General features: G+C 33.9%; 2 protein-coding genes across 2 annotated transcripts; both read right to left on the reverse strand.

Moving 5' to 3' along the window:
• Window positions 1–1,906: 1,906 nt before the first annotated feature.
• Window positions 1,907–8,721, reverse strand: LOC107638656 (P-loop containing nucleoside triphosphate hydrolases superfamily protein). Its single transcript, XM_016342012.3, has 13 exons — window positions 8,235–8,721; window positions 7,846–8,135; window positions 6,997–7,127; window positions 6,750–6,894; window positions 6,366–6,637; window positions 5,502–5,626; window positions 4,104–4,147; window positions 3,762–3,893; window positions 3,567–3,644; window positions 2,876–2,958; window positions 2,665–2,787; window positions 2,338–2,398; window positions 1,907–2,261 (listed from the first exon to the last, which is right to left on the reverse strand). The coding sequence occupies exons 1-13, from the start codon at window positions 8,308–8,310 to the stop codon at window positions 2,103–2,105; spliced, it is 1,719 nt and encodes a 572-aa protein (XP_016197498.1). The 5' UTR covers window positions 8,311–8,721; the 3' UTR covers window positions 1,907–2,102.
• Window positions 8,722–13,359: 4,638 nt separating this feature from the next.
• On the reverse strand, window positions 13,360–14,701 carry LOC107638657 (uncharacterized). Its single transcript, XM_016342014.3, has one exon. It carries the CDS (start codon window positions 14,554–14,556, stop codon window positions 13,570–13,572), a length of 987 nt encoding a protein of 328 aa, XP_016197500.1. The 5' UTR covers window positions 14,557–14,701; the 3' UTR covers window positions 13,360–13,569.
• Window positions 14,702–14,709: the final 8 nt, after the last annotated feature.

The following is a 14,709-nucleotide window of genomic DNA, read 5'->3' on the forward strand; positions in this document are numbered from 1 at the left end:
TATGACTTCTCTTTTTTTAATAAGTCATTCTATCACTTATGTAAAAAAATATTTTTTGTTTCTGCTAAAAATACTGGCCTTCCACCACTATTTTCACGTAATGACTCATCTGCTGGAAGTATTGACCTTCCACCACAATTTTTAGACAATATTTCATCTGAACCACCTATTGCATATATTCCTTTCCGGTATTTTTTTATTATTTTACCACTTTATTTTTATTATTAAATTTATATTTAACATTGTGTGGTATGAAATCTTAGTTTTAATTTTATTTTTTCACATGTAATTTTATTTTTTTATAGCTTGCTATTATTTTTATAGTTAATTATAGCAAGTTCTTAACTCCAATAAAAGAGGAGGGAGTTCTAATAGGAGTAAAAAAATAAAAAGCAATAACAAAATATACATTGACACACATTTCATATTTGTTTTTTATTTTCACCTACCATATCATATACAATAAAACAGCAAATACTAACTACACAATAATTTCCTTGGCATTGCCATCGAGATTATTGTGAATTAGAATTTTGTTACTATTCACCACATACAAGAACACCGTTATGAAGTAGAAGAACCAATTTCTAATGATATTACGTGGGAAGAACCAATGCTGAAAGCGCTAGAAAAATAGAATTAATAAGAGAACAAATAAAGAATCAATTGCTTAATCAATTGTAATCTTAGTGATTAGGTTATGTAAAATCAATATTCAATATTGAAAAGTATTTGTTATCATTGTTATTTTAATATCTATTTTCTTGCGTAAAAAAATGTATTTTTTTAGTTATTTATCCAAACACTACAACTTTAAAATAAGTACTTTTATAACTAAAAATCCAAATACAAAATAACTTATTTATAAGCTGCTATTAATAAAAAGTCTTTATACTTTAAACTCTTCTTCCAAAAAAATTTATTTAAGTTATTTATTCAAACTGAGCCTTAAGTAAGTAATCAAATATCGTCTTATGCATGCAACAACTCATTAGCAAACGGTAGACCTTTAGATAGAGCTTAAATTCACGACAAATTAATCTTTGGCCTATCAGGTTGAAAATAGCCCGGACAAAAAAAAGGTTTAATATAATATCATACAAATTATAATCTTTTGAATTAAATTAATCTAAACTTTACTACAAACAAAATACTATTAGCATATAATTTAGAAATAAAAATTGAGAAACGATAAAAGACCAATACAATTTATTATTTTTTATCATTATTTTTAATTATTAATCTAATTTTTTTAGCCTAACAATTCAATAATATAATTTTAACCTATATTTTTAAATATTAATTATTAACTACTAGACAAAAATAATAAATTCTACTAATTTTCTAACATTTCTTATAAAAATTATATGGTGTGATATCATTTAAACATAAGTTTAGTATAATTTACCTGAAATTAATATAAAAATACTATAATATTATACACAACATAAATTACAGTTACCAATTCAAGAAAAAACATAAATAAATAAATAAGCTACCAATTCAATAATAGATTCAGATTCACGAGTTAGACCATAAACCATGAATACTTTGCTTAGTTGTTGTGCTTGCGTGTCCGACATTTATCAACATTCATTCAACACACGTATTTATTATGTACAACCATATTTTTATAAGAAAAATTCTCTAGACACATTTAAACATCGTTATGTATCAATATGTTCAGTTTTATTCTTAACCAGTATTATTGAAATAAATTTAAAAATAATATATATTATTATTTATTAAAATAAAAAATATTTTAAATATCTTATATAATTAAAACAAGACATTTAAAATAATTAAAAAATTAATTTATATTTAAATATCAATAAAATATCAAAATATCATTATAATTTATCTAAAAAAATACTTTATATTTTATATATACATGTCTCCCTGTATCTTTTAAAAATTTTACGAATGTTGGTATATCTAATGTCCCATATCTGTGTCAATCTCCATGTATAATAAGTTAAACCTTTCTCACATGGCCATAAATAATAAGAAATTTACCTATAACTACCTTTATCTTTACAGAAGTCAAATGAAAATATTCTAACATTAAAATAGAGACACAAAATACAGGAACAAGCAAGACCTCAGTCGGTTGCCATCCTAAGATGGGAAGAAGTTCGGAAATTCCTGCCAGCAGCAGCACTGAGCAGTGAGTTTTGCCGAATTGTGGCGCACTCTATATATTCTTGCAAAGGTGGAAGACTTTCTTGTTCACCATCTTTGGATACTTGCCCTCGAATAATCTGACCAACCACAAAAAGATGCTCTCAAATGGTATCCCTAACATGCTGGGAGTTGAAAAATATAAATTGTTCTTACCTTTGATGCCCACGATCGTTCTGCTTGCTGACAAACATCACGAATGTCTCTTCCGGACATACTGAAAAGAATGGCTACCAGTAAACAGACTAAACAATAAATGTATGACTTTATCGTGGGAATATTGATTATTGAGGTTAAGAAACTGGGGTAAAAGGCTAGTTACCAAAATCCAAATATTAAGAAGACGCAAGGGTTGGTAGGAGAAAAAATAAGCAGGTAGTTTTTGTATGTTTCTCATTTTCGACCTTCTTGTTTTGACTGCCCACCAACCAACCTGTAAGTTAATAGCCCAGTTGTGGAGGACAAAAAAGGAGACCAACTTACTCTTCTGTAGCTCTGGCAAGTTCATCTAGTTCAGGTTTGGTTAGGTGCTTTGCATATTTGGATGCTATTTGCTGACGATTACGGTGATCAGGTAAGCCAAAAGGGATCATAGTATCAAACCGGCTAACATGAAAAGAAATAGCAGTTAGAATAAGATTTGATCGGCCAAGCAAACATAGCAAGCTGCAGAGGAACTTGTATTGAAGCTCACCTGATTAATGCAGGATCAAGGTCTTCCTTTCTATTGGTAGCAGCAATCACAACCACTTTCTTATCCTGCTCAAAGCCATCTATCTGCAAAATTGATTCCTTACAACGGTCAAATTCTATTAAAATTTAAACTTTCAGCAAGTTTGACATATGGTTTCAATTAGTTGTTGAACAGATTGCTTAACAAGGGTCTATTCACACTTATTACTTATCAGGCCATTTACTATCTAATGAAAATTAAGTCAACAGCTTACTTGGAACCACTGCAGATATAATCTCATCACAAACTAAATCCTATAATCAAAACAATAATAAACCTTTTTTCTCTTTGGCCTATTTATTTACATAGATCACTCAAGACTAAGCACTTAAAGGCTGAATACTTGTTAAAGCTCAATGTTAGGACCATATTAGTTACAATTCATTCATGTGAAATTAGTATAAATAGAAGGAATAGGGTAGAGATAAGTGTCTCTAGTCAGTTGGGATCTTTTGGGAGAGATTGGGGATCTAAAATTCCCTTATAAGAGTATTTGTAAATTGCAATTCGTCTAGGATTCTTCTTGGCATATTGTCAAGAATTTCTCAAAATATACACAGGGTTATATATTCTTCTCTTTCTTATTTGTAACAGGGCTAACACACTACCACACAATTTCAACAGACATAAAGCAGCAGGACATGAGAATAACCTGTCGTAACAACACTGACAATATTCTCCTTGTAGCTTCATGCATTTCATTATCCCGAGCAGCAGCAAAAGAATCAATCTGTATCCCAAAAAAGAAGACAAAGTCTCAATCAATATGCAAGGTACATAAAAAAGAAACCATTAAGAGAATGAGAGCCACATAGCAACTCCTCAGAAAAATGTCTAGCTTCATTACCTCATCCAGAAATATAATAGCACCATTAGGAAGTTCATTTGCAAGTGAAAACACTTTTCCCAGAAGGCGTTCACTTTTACCGTAGTATTCAGACATTATAGCCTCAAGTGGAACATATAGCAAGGGGACACCCTGCCAAGTCAAAGCATGCGCCCTTGAGTTTTTTATTTACACTCAAATTCAATTCATCATGTCATACATAATTTATCCTCAACGAATTAGAAGACATTTTCAAATAAGCTGCAGCTGAATAATTGACCAAGCATTAGGATATTCCGAAACCATTGCAACAATAAAGCTATATGGATAGGCTGAAAGTAATAGATTAAAAAAATAGCATACTGCTTGATTGGCAATAACGCGAGCACAAGAAGTTTTCCCTGTACCTGAAACCATACAAATGGGCCATAGAGACATCATAACTTGAAGAATGAAAACAAAATACTGTGCCAACATACTAGGAATAATCTTTTTATTGAATTGAGATTCCGACGTCATAGAATAATAACTTGATAGGTGCAATTTTGTTATCAAAAATAGCAAAGGAGCTCTTACTCAATCTGTAGGATCCCATACTAGAAACAATAGTAGTTTGACGGTCATTGGAATATTCGGTATAGAGAAAATGCATCTATGTAGCTTCATGTATTATTAATGTACAAACTACACAAAAGGAGCTATGTAAACAGAAAAATGTTCACTACTTTTATTGACTATTTTCCCAAAAAAGCAAAAGCCTTCTTTTTTATAATAATAATAATAATAATAATAATAATAATAATAATATCCACACCCCACTACTTTTATTGATTATTTTCACACAAGCAAAAAACTTGTCATTTAAAAAACAAAACAATTGTAATAACCACACTCTTGAACGTATTATTTAAACAAGAGCTTTTTTGTATACCTGCTCAGTAATGGAAATTCTCCTTGTCATCCAAAAACATTTCTTAATAAATAAATAAACAAAAACACTGGAAAATCTTGGAGTAAAGACCCAAAATTGCCCTTGACATTTGCGTTACACCTCAAAATGGCCCCCGAAATTTCAATGAACCTAATCCGGACCTCCAAATATCAATTCTTGACTCATGTTAATCCCTCGGTTCATCTCTATTAGTTCAACTCAAAACCCTAATGGAAAGATACAGAACGCCTTACTATTGCGCCATGGAGGAGAAAGAGAGGAAGGTCAATGGGTTTGGGCTGGGGGAGAGAGCGTATTTTAACTCCATTTTTAAATGATGTCGTTTATTTCGTTAATTTGCATCATCAACAAAAGGTGTTGTTTTCATTAAATCACCTTTAACATACCAACTTAGCACGCCGTTAACAGAGATGAACACAGGGGATAAAGTAAGTCGCGAATCAAATTTGGGGAGTCTGGATTGGGTTAATTGAAAATTTGGAGGACCATTTGGGTCTTAACTCGAAAACCATGTCACATTCAGTTGTTTCTAAATTCTTCTTGTTGGATATAAAGAATTCCTCCTTAATATCAATAGCTCGAAGTTATTTTCAAAGTTCAAACTTCACAGACATGGTTTCCTTCAGGGAAACAATCCTAACCGAACAGCTCTTTTCTACCCCTTTGGTGAAACAGTTAAGTATTTTTTAAATAAATAAATAAAATGAAATTTAAAAGCAAAAGAAAAAAATATATATTATTCCAACCTAAACATACCCAAAAGACTTGACTTTACTAAACGGTGAATTAAAGGGGCCAAAATTGCACACCTGGTGGACCTTCAAACAGCACAGCTCGAGGCCGGTTTGATTCAAACTTATGACGAGTCCCTCGTGCAATATTGTCATATACTTCAGGACTATGCAAAGCCAACAGTATTGTATCTTCTATTACTCTGCAAAATAAATAATTTAAGTAAACGAGTATATTTATACAGACATAAAGGGAAACAAATTATTGTAAGTAAACATGGGTGAATGCTAATGTGCTCTGGAAAAATTAAGGAATGCAGCACTCCTTGAACTTTAAAGCCTGAATTCTAAACCCTAAATCCTAAGCTTTGAATCCTAAACCCTGAATTCTGAACTCTAAGTCACTAATATAAAATATAATAAATGGAGGGCTAAGATTTGTTTAATTTGCAATGAGTGCAGCACTCCTTACTTAGTAAGGAGAATTTAAGGATGAACCCACAACAATACAACATGATACTGAAAGGGAAATAAACTAACCCAAAAAAAAAAAAAAACTGCAGTGTTACAATTTTGAATTTTCTGACATAAATTGTTATCCCGCCATTCAACCTTGTTGAGAATGACGGTCTAATCTTTCTTTCTCTTAAAAGTTCAGATACAATCTAGAATCTATTCTTTCACTGACTACAAATGTACAAGGCCTCAATTAACAGAAATTAAGCACAAACCCAATAAAGTTTTCTGCAATAAAACACATAGTGTACAAATGAGTTCATACAAAGTCATAATTAAGTTCCTAAAAGGATTAAATAAGTGATTTAATCTATCTTACTTTGGGCTGCTTTGCCAGAACCATTTGCTTCACCATATGAATAAAAAGTTCAGCTAGTTTAAGAAAAATGGAAAGAAAAGAAATATGGTGTGTCCAAATTTACATACCGTTTTTGATGTTCATATCCAGCAATGTTATCCCATGATACCTCACCATTTGATATACCAATGGGTTCATTCAATCCATAAATTCTCACTCCCATGGCCTCAAGACTAGAAATAGATTTATCTACAGATGGCGACTGTTCAGTCTCTTCCCTTGACTTCCTTTCCAGGGGGGAACTTCTTTGTCCCATCTTGCTACCAGCTAATTGCAAAACAGAGACGAAAGCATCAAGCTCTTCAGGACTCAAGTTCCCTTGCTTAATAAGTTCAATTTCCTGCGATATTAGCAAGAACAATATAAAAAGTGTTGACCTCCTTTATTACCTCTATATTTACAAAAGCACAATCTGTGAACACCAAACAAAAATTGCAAAATTAAATACTGACAGCTTTATCTGAGCCAATGAGAGAATGAAAAAAGAGTATGCAAAGATCTCCATCATGTCCATTCATATCTATTGAAGATGGATCATCCCCTTGAATATGCTTTTTCTTGGACGGATGAGTAAGGGCAAGCTGCCAAGCCACTGTGCTGGATAATTATTTGCAAGAAACATCAATGATTTTAACAAAATTATGACTACAAAATCTGTGTAATAAGTTTAACCATGCACATAAATTGAGAATGAACAACCTGTCCCAAGATCGCAATAGCATATCCGATCCACCTCCGTTCCCTTCAGCTTTCAGTCCAAGATTTGTTGCGAGATTTGCAATAAGTTGCGGGACTTCACAGGCAGGAGGTATTTGAAACTTAACGCTGACCTGCAATTGCAATTTTAATCACCATATATAGTTTGATTTCTAATAGAGGCAAAGGACATCATCAATATAGGACAGTCTTTGATAATTGTGTTTTGCTTTTTTAAGTGGGGAAGAAAATCGTAGAATGTAGTTCAAAGACAAAGTTGTTGGAGGAAAACTGAGGTTGAATTTGATCGATATCACAAGAGATCACGTGAAGCTAAAAGGCTAATAAATTGCAAAGACACTCCCGGTTATATTTAAAATAAGGATTCTGACAACAGAGCAGTCGTTACGTAATCAAGAAATACATAAAATCTTCAGAATTTTTCTATGCTTTCATCGTATTCAAAACACAAAAATTCATATATTGGATATCAGTGCCTTAGTTAGATACACCTTTAAAATGATATTGGATATCATATTGTAAAAGGACAGATATACAGACAAATTTGATTGCAATCAGACTTAACACTGCTTAAAAATTGCGTTGGTATTATAGTTTCCAGAATTAAGGACCATTTTCACATATAATATATTAATATATCCGTATAATAGCAGTGTAGAAACTGATGTAAGCAGCTAAAATCCCGTATACTTATTTCAACTGAGACATAAACCAAAAAAGAACCATCACCAACTTTTTCGAACATTTGTTCCCAAATGTATCATCTGACAAGTAAACCTGAAGAGGCAAATCATGGAATAACAAAAACAGAAAGAAAAAAAAATGAGTAACCTTTTGTCCTTTAACAGCAACAGTGAAGCGAGGATAAGAACCATAACGAACTCCTTTCTTCCTAAGCGACTCCTCAATGCGCTCGCGTTCTTTCTTCGCAACAGCGTGCACATCCTCAGCGCCGCCAACGCCACCGCGATCGGCATCAGCATACACCGTCTCCGCCAATCCAATTCCGAAAGCACCAGCTAACACAGCCGGAAGCAACGAATACGGTGCCTGATAGTGATCATCACGTGAGGGTCCGGATCCCAAAACTCGAGGCACGGCGAATGAAGCAAGTGCTGATTCTAGAGAAAACGTTAAAATAAATAAATTAACAATGTTTGATCGAATTTCAGAAATTGCGAAATCACAGAAAGGAAAATCAGAAGAGGAAGGAAGGTTACTGTGAGGGGAAAGGGGGCGAGAGATTAGGGTTCGGAGGGGGCGTGCTGTTCTAGCTAGGCGCTGCATTAGTGCCATTGGCAGAGTGCAGAAGACGAAAGAGAGGCGTAGGCGTAGACGTGTATGCGTGGTAGTGTATGCTAGAAATGCCTTAGACTCGAGTCCAGGCAGGTGAGGGTTTAAGACTCGGGGGTTTAGTGCCACCGGCTAACTAAACCACTCCTTTCTCGAAATTTCTTGGTTTCTTGCGCAAGTAACAACAGCGAGTAATAATTCCTAATTCATATTAGATAGATTAAATTGGCTACTGGCTACTGGCTACTGGCTACATATATTTTCTTACAAAATAAAAAATAAAAATATTTATTACTTTCAATATCAGATTTTCTTAAGAAACCTTTCATTTTCTACATTACCTAAAACATATTAGTATTTACCAAATTCAACTAATCTCTCAGTCAACACAGTGGTGTTAGAGTTTTTGTGGATAACTGTCCCCCCCCCCCCGGGGCCCTTTTAAGCTCTCATTTCTTAATACTCCTAACTATGTCGAGAAGAAAAATTAGAGAAAATATTTTAGAAGGAAAGAGGGTGAATAATTTTTTTTTACGGTATTTTTTAATTTGATAGATTAAGGACTAATTTTTTATAAATCTAAACTCTATTTAAAAATTTGTTGCCAGCCAATGAGTTGTTATATACACAAAGCAGAATTTAAATTTTGGACCATCCTAACTTAGTTAGAATTTCTTTTAATTATTTTATGAAATGTAATAACTAATATCTCAACCTTAATCTTTTTTAACCAGCCCACTCTTATTTTCTTTTTTTTTTTTGTCAGAGACCGGTCCACTCTTCTATAGACAAGCACATCCAACATTTTTATTGTTTCAATTTCGATAACAATTGGCCAAAAATAAAAATACCAACAATTAGTTGCATGTTCAAGCTAACTACTCCCAAAATATGTAGTTTTCATAAACCAGAGTAAGATTTCATGTATGATATGGTGTTTTTCTTATAAATGGGAGAGGGGAGAATTCACGTAGGAACAATGTTGTTAATTTATAAATTTAAGTTTATGACAATGTATGAAAATGCATGCAATGATGCAAGACTTTTTTTTCTTATTGACAATAGGCAAACGTCCAAACAAAATAACAACAAATTTAAAGGGACTAACATTCGTTCTATCACGGGAAAAAATAGAGAAGGAAAGAAAAAAAAAAGAAAGAAGAAAGGTAAAAGGAATGTAATTAGATAAAATCTTATAACCAAATAATAACTAAATTAAACGTTGGAATTTTTTTGGGAGCTAATCCGCGGTTGGTAAAGACTTGGAAACCAATTATAGATAAGGTGGAACAGAAGTTCAGCTTATGGAAAGCGAAGGTGTTGAATAAAGCAGGTAAGTTTGTCCTCATCAAATCAGTACTGAATAGCTTGCCTATTTATTACCTAAGTTTGTATAAGATGTCACGGGCGGTGGCGGACAAACTGATTGCTTTACAAAGAAACTTTATGTGGTGCAAGGAGGACGGAACCTATGGCATACCGTTGGTCAAATGGGAGTTGGTCCAGGTTCCGAAAAAGGCTGGGGACTTGGGGGTGGGAGATGCAGTGCTTATGAACATAGCACTATTGTTTAAGTGGTGGTGGCGGTTTTCAAAGGAAGAATGCCTGCTGTGGAAAAAGATTGTCTGTTCTTGCAACAAGTTGACCCCAAATGTAATGCTAGCAAATCAGTCTTTACCGGTCAAAGGGGGCCTTGGAAGGACATATGCCACCTGAATATCAAAGAGCAAAGGGTGCGAGATAAAATGGTGAGTGGTCTGGCGATGGAAGTCGGCAACGATAGGAAAACCCGGTTTTGAGAAGATAATTGGATTCAGGGTGGTCATCTGAAAGTGAATTTTCCAAGACTCTTCTCTATTTCAAGGCAACAAGAATTTGTGATTGTAGACTGTGGATTTTGGGATGGATTAGAGTGGATATGGAACTTTCAATGGAGGAGGGAGTTGTTCCAATGGGAGCTAGAACTTGTCCATCAACTGCATGAGCGGTTAAGGCCAATAAAGCTGTCATCTGAGAGCGAGGATAGTGTGGTGTAGAAATTTGATAATACATGTGTCTTTTTCATGCAATTCTTTCTGCAGGTAATCCAAATGGAGATGTTGTCAGAAGAGATCACGAGCTATAGTTTCACAAGTGCACTATAGAGAGGCCTGGTACTCCCAAGAATTGAGCTTTTTGGATGGTTTGTGCTAGTTGGTAGAATTAATACTAAGGAGAGATTGACTAGATTAGGAGTTATTCATAGTGATAATATTTGCGTTCTGTGCCACAAGGGGATAGAAACTATTGAGCATTTATTTCTTCGGTGTGAGGTAACATGGCAGGTGTGGTGCTACTGGTTGCGATCCTTTGGTAGAGAATGTGTTATTCCTGGAACCATGAAAGAACTGTTTGGGAGTTGGATTGGCATGCGCGGCAGAAGACAAGGCCAGAAGCTGTGGATGACGGCGTTCTTTGCAGTGATCTGGAACATCTGGTTGGAACGTAATGCTAGAATATTCAAGCATACAAGAGCAAGCATTGACTTCATTCAAACAAGGATGGTGTTGAGCTACAAAGAGTGGAATGGTTGTGATTCTTTCGGTGGTTGATAACATAGCCGCAGGTGCAAGGAGATTGGTTTCGTTGTTCGCAGTGTTTTATGCATTTATATTTGTTTGTTTTGCTCCACTTTAATGTGTTGAGTTTCTTCTATTTTAAAAAAAAATATAGTTTAAACAACATGAATACATATTCATCTCTGTATACTTGTAGCCAATTACAAAATCAACAAATCCGACATTTTTATTTGGGAATTTCTTTAGTAAAGAATAGAGATGTTTACTAAATTTAGAAAATACATGTGCATTACACTTTTACACATGACTTGACTTACATTTTGTGAATTTTTTACTTAACAAAGTAATATTTACTATTCACTAAAATTTAATTTTTTATCATAAATATTATCTTTTCTATTTTGCTGGAACCAATGTTTCAACGGCATGAAAATTCACTTAAAAAAGTAAATAATTACAGTGATTTTAAAGTGTTCAATTTCTTTGATGTCATTTAGAAGGTGATAGAATTAAAAAGATAATGAATCCAGGCATCCAGCAAAGATTATATGCTTGAAAAGAAAATGAAACATTGTTTTTTTTTTCCCTCTCTAATGAAAATCAAGATGGTTGACAAGGAACATCGTCCTACAAACAAGTTGCAAGGTGCATAACAGACACTGTCTGATGTGATATTATAAGCTTATTCTAATTGGATTAATTTATACGGCTATAAACAAAGGAGGGCAAACAAAATAACAACGAAACATGTCATATCGTATCAAGACTTGTGTTCCTGAAAACGATAAAACATCAAATGTTTCAATCCCATTGAAACTGATAATCTTAATCTTAATCATATCCAACGAGAATTTTAAGCTATTTCATACCACATGAAAAAGTAGTTCTTTCTTATCTCTTCAAATATTCTGCATAAAGACAAAATTATACAAGTCAAATAAAGTTTACTTCCTTTTTTTCAGAAAAAATTTATTGTTTCTAAAAGAAGAAGAAGAAGATTAAGTGTTTCAAAGTAATTTCAGAAAAGAAAAAATTTTACATACAAACACAATATTCGGTTAAGGACTAGGAGGTAAAATAACTTAAAAATCAATAATATTTTTTAGTTTTATACAGGGACGGACATACGGGAGCGAGTGGAGGTCTCGGCCCAACTTTTTAAAAAAAAAGATTAATAGTAATAAGTTATTAAGTATGATTTAATTTTTTAAAAATTTATTTAGTATTTACTTAAATATAAAAAAAAGTCTAATCTAACTTAAATATTAATGATTTCTAATATCTAAAAAGTAAGTAACAATATTAAAAAAATCTGAAAAAAATATTATTACTAATATTTTTAAATTAAATAAAATTTTTCAAATCTTATAAAGTGGATTTTTTTTTTCTTCTTGTTAGCGTCCTTCTTTATTCATTTGGTATTAATTCTTTATGTTTCAACTACTACAACTGAGAGATATTTTTCAGCTATGAATATTGTGAAGAATAACTCAGAAACAAAATGAAAGATGAATTTCTTGCTAATTATCTTTTAATTATATTAAAAAAATTGCTGAAAAATTTGACACAGATTCTATTGTCGATGAATTTTATGATAAGAAAAATCGACCACTTCGTTAATAAAAAATACATACATATTTTTTGTATTTTAAAATATATTCTCTATCGGTATATTTTTGTAATACATTTTACATTATATAATTTTTTGCATAATTTTTTAATATTATATATGTTATTGCCCCCATGATAATATTTCTGGATCCGTCCCTAGTTTTATACTATAAGTTTTACTAATATATTTGAAAAAAACAACAAAAAAAATTAAAATAAAAAACTAAATAATTCTGACAATTATTCCCTAAAAAATAACGAAATTTTCAAAAAAAAAATTAATTTTTAGTACAATATATGAGTTAACCAGTTTTACAAAATAAAAATAAAAAAACAAAAAGAATATTTTTTTTATTGAATGCCTCATTATCTTTGAAAGTAATTGTCAGGCCGTTTAAAATTTTTTTTTTCCTTTAATTTAATTTATACCAAGTTCTACCCCAAGAACAATGTTCCCCAGCAAGCACACCTCTTTCCTTAAGATCGAATTAAAGGTGACAAGTACTAAAATATTAAAAAAAGAAGTTATTAGTTCGATTGAGTAGCCGGTGAGGGGATAGAATCATAGAACATAAACCCTAGTTCTTCTCTACCACACTCAATCTCCAAAAGCAGATCCTCTGCTCTAAACAAATTAAAAACGAAAGCAACAAATTAAAAGCATCAAGAGGCCCACAAAATGAGGTACCGGGACGGGAAAGTTGGAACCCCAATTTTAAACAATTTAATAATAATAAACACATTCTGATAAAGCATTTCAGAATACACGAGGGAGACCACAAAAAAAGAAAGCTTGGCTAACTAGATAAATAGCATTGCAACCAATACCATCGATTATATTATCTATTCTTAATTGCTAACTCCCAAGTCTTACCCTGTAAAGTCAGAAAGAGAGAACTTTTTCGATTACATAATAGTCCATAATACATACAGACGGTATATAAATATAACTAAAAAAAAAAAAAAAACTTATGAACTTTTTGTACATATATAAATATTTTTAAACAAAAAAAAGCCTAAAAAGGTAACTTTAATTTTATAGTAGTAATAAATAAAAATTTGATAATCTTAGGCGTAGTTAAAAATGTTGAGACTAGTGAGAAGTTACTATGCTTTTCTTGGTGAATAGGTTGCGCAGATTAAAAAGATTAACCCCACTTCCACCATCATTATTACTCCCCTCGCCACCGCTACAACTACCACCGTCGTTGTTATCGCCGCCGCGGACACTAGTAGTGCCACTAACAGCACCACCATTCTCGTCGCATCTACAACTCAAGTGCTGCCCGTAACCAATGCACATCGGAACGTTCAGATTCAACACCCTCGCTTTGGTCCCTCTCCGCTGACACGCGGCACTTTCCCTCTTCTTGGCTTCGGCGCCGTCGTTGTCCTGCGCGGGGGTGTTGTTGCTGTTCTTGGTACGGCGGACCTGCCACACCGGGCTTGTCCGGCCCACGTGAACTCCGGGACGGCCCGGGCTGCTGGGCCACTTCCTGGACTTGGAATCTCCGGTGGAGTTGCTCCGGGAACATGGCGCGCTGTTCACTTTCCGGGTCGAAGACGGAGCTCCGGCGAATAATTTGGGTCGGGTGACGGCGTTTCCAGCGGACCTGCTCCTGGAGAAGGGCCATATATTAATGTTTAGCTCCGCCGCAGAACCCGCTCCGCTACCCGTTTTCTTAATCTCTTTCTTCTTCTTCTTCTTCCCCTTGTCTTTCTCTTTCTCTTCTGTGTCGTTGTTTTCTGTGTTTTTCTTCTTGAAAATGTCCTTCCAGCGCTTCGATGTGGAGAGAGTAGTAGTGGTGGAAGTGGAAGATTCCGTTATTATGGCGGCTGATGAGGAAGCGTCAGAGGGGTCTCCAGAGGTTGTGAGTTGTTCCGGGTCGGGTGGTGGATCGGGTTTGGATGCGGATGTGGATGGGAGGAGGTGGAGAGGGAGGAGGACGCCGTCGACAAAGAGTTCATCGGCGGAGTGGAGATTGGGCTGAGGGAAGGAGGGATTTCGGAGCATCCAGAACTCGAATTCGGGTGAGGAGGTGGAGTCGGATCTTGTGGCGGTGGTGCATGGTGATTCCATTATTGGAAGAAGAATAAGAAGAAGATGTGAAGAGAGAAGTGAGAAGTGTGTGTTTGGATTTGTAGAGAAGAGAGAAGAGAGAAGAGAGAAGAGAGGGGTGAATGAATTGAGGGAAGGAAGCTTCTTGTTTTCTTGGTTTAGCTGATTACTTAT

Source organism: Arachis ipaensis, chromosome B4 (assembly GCF_059453495.1).
Source record: "Arachis ipaensis isolate K30076 ecotype BB chromosome B4, ASM5945349v1, whole genome shotgun sequence".
Classification (NCBI taxonomy): Eukaryota; Viridiplantae; Streptophyta; class Magnoliopsida; order Fabales; family Fabaceae; genus Arachis; species Arachis ipaensis.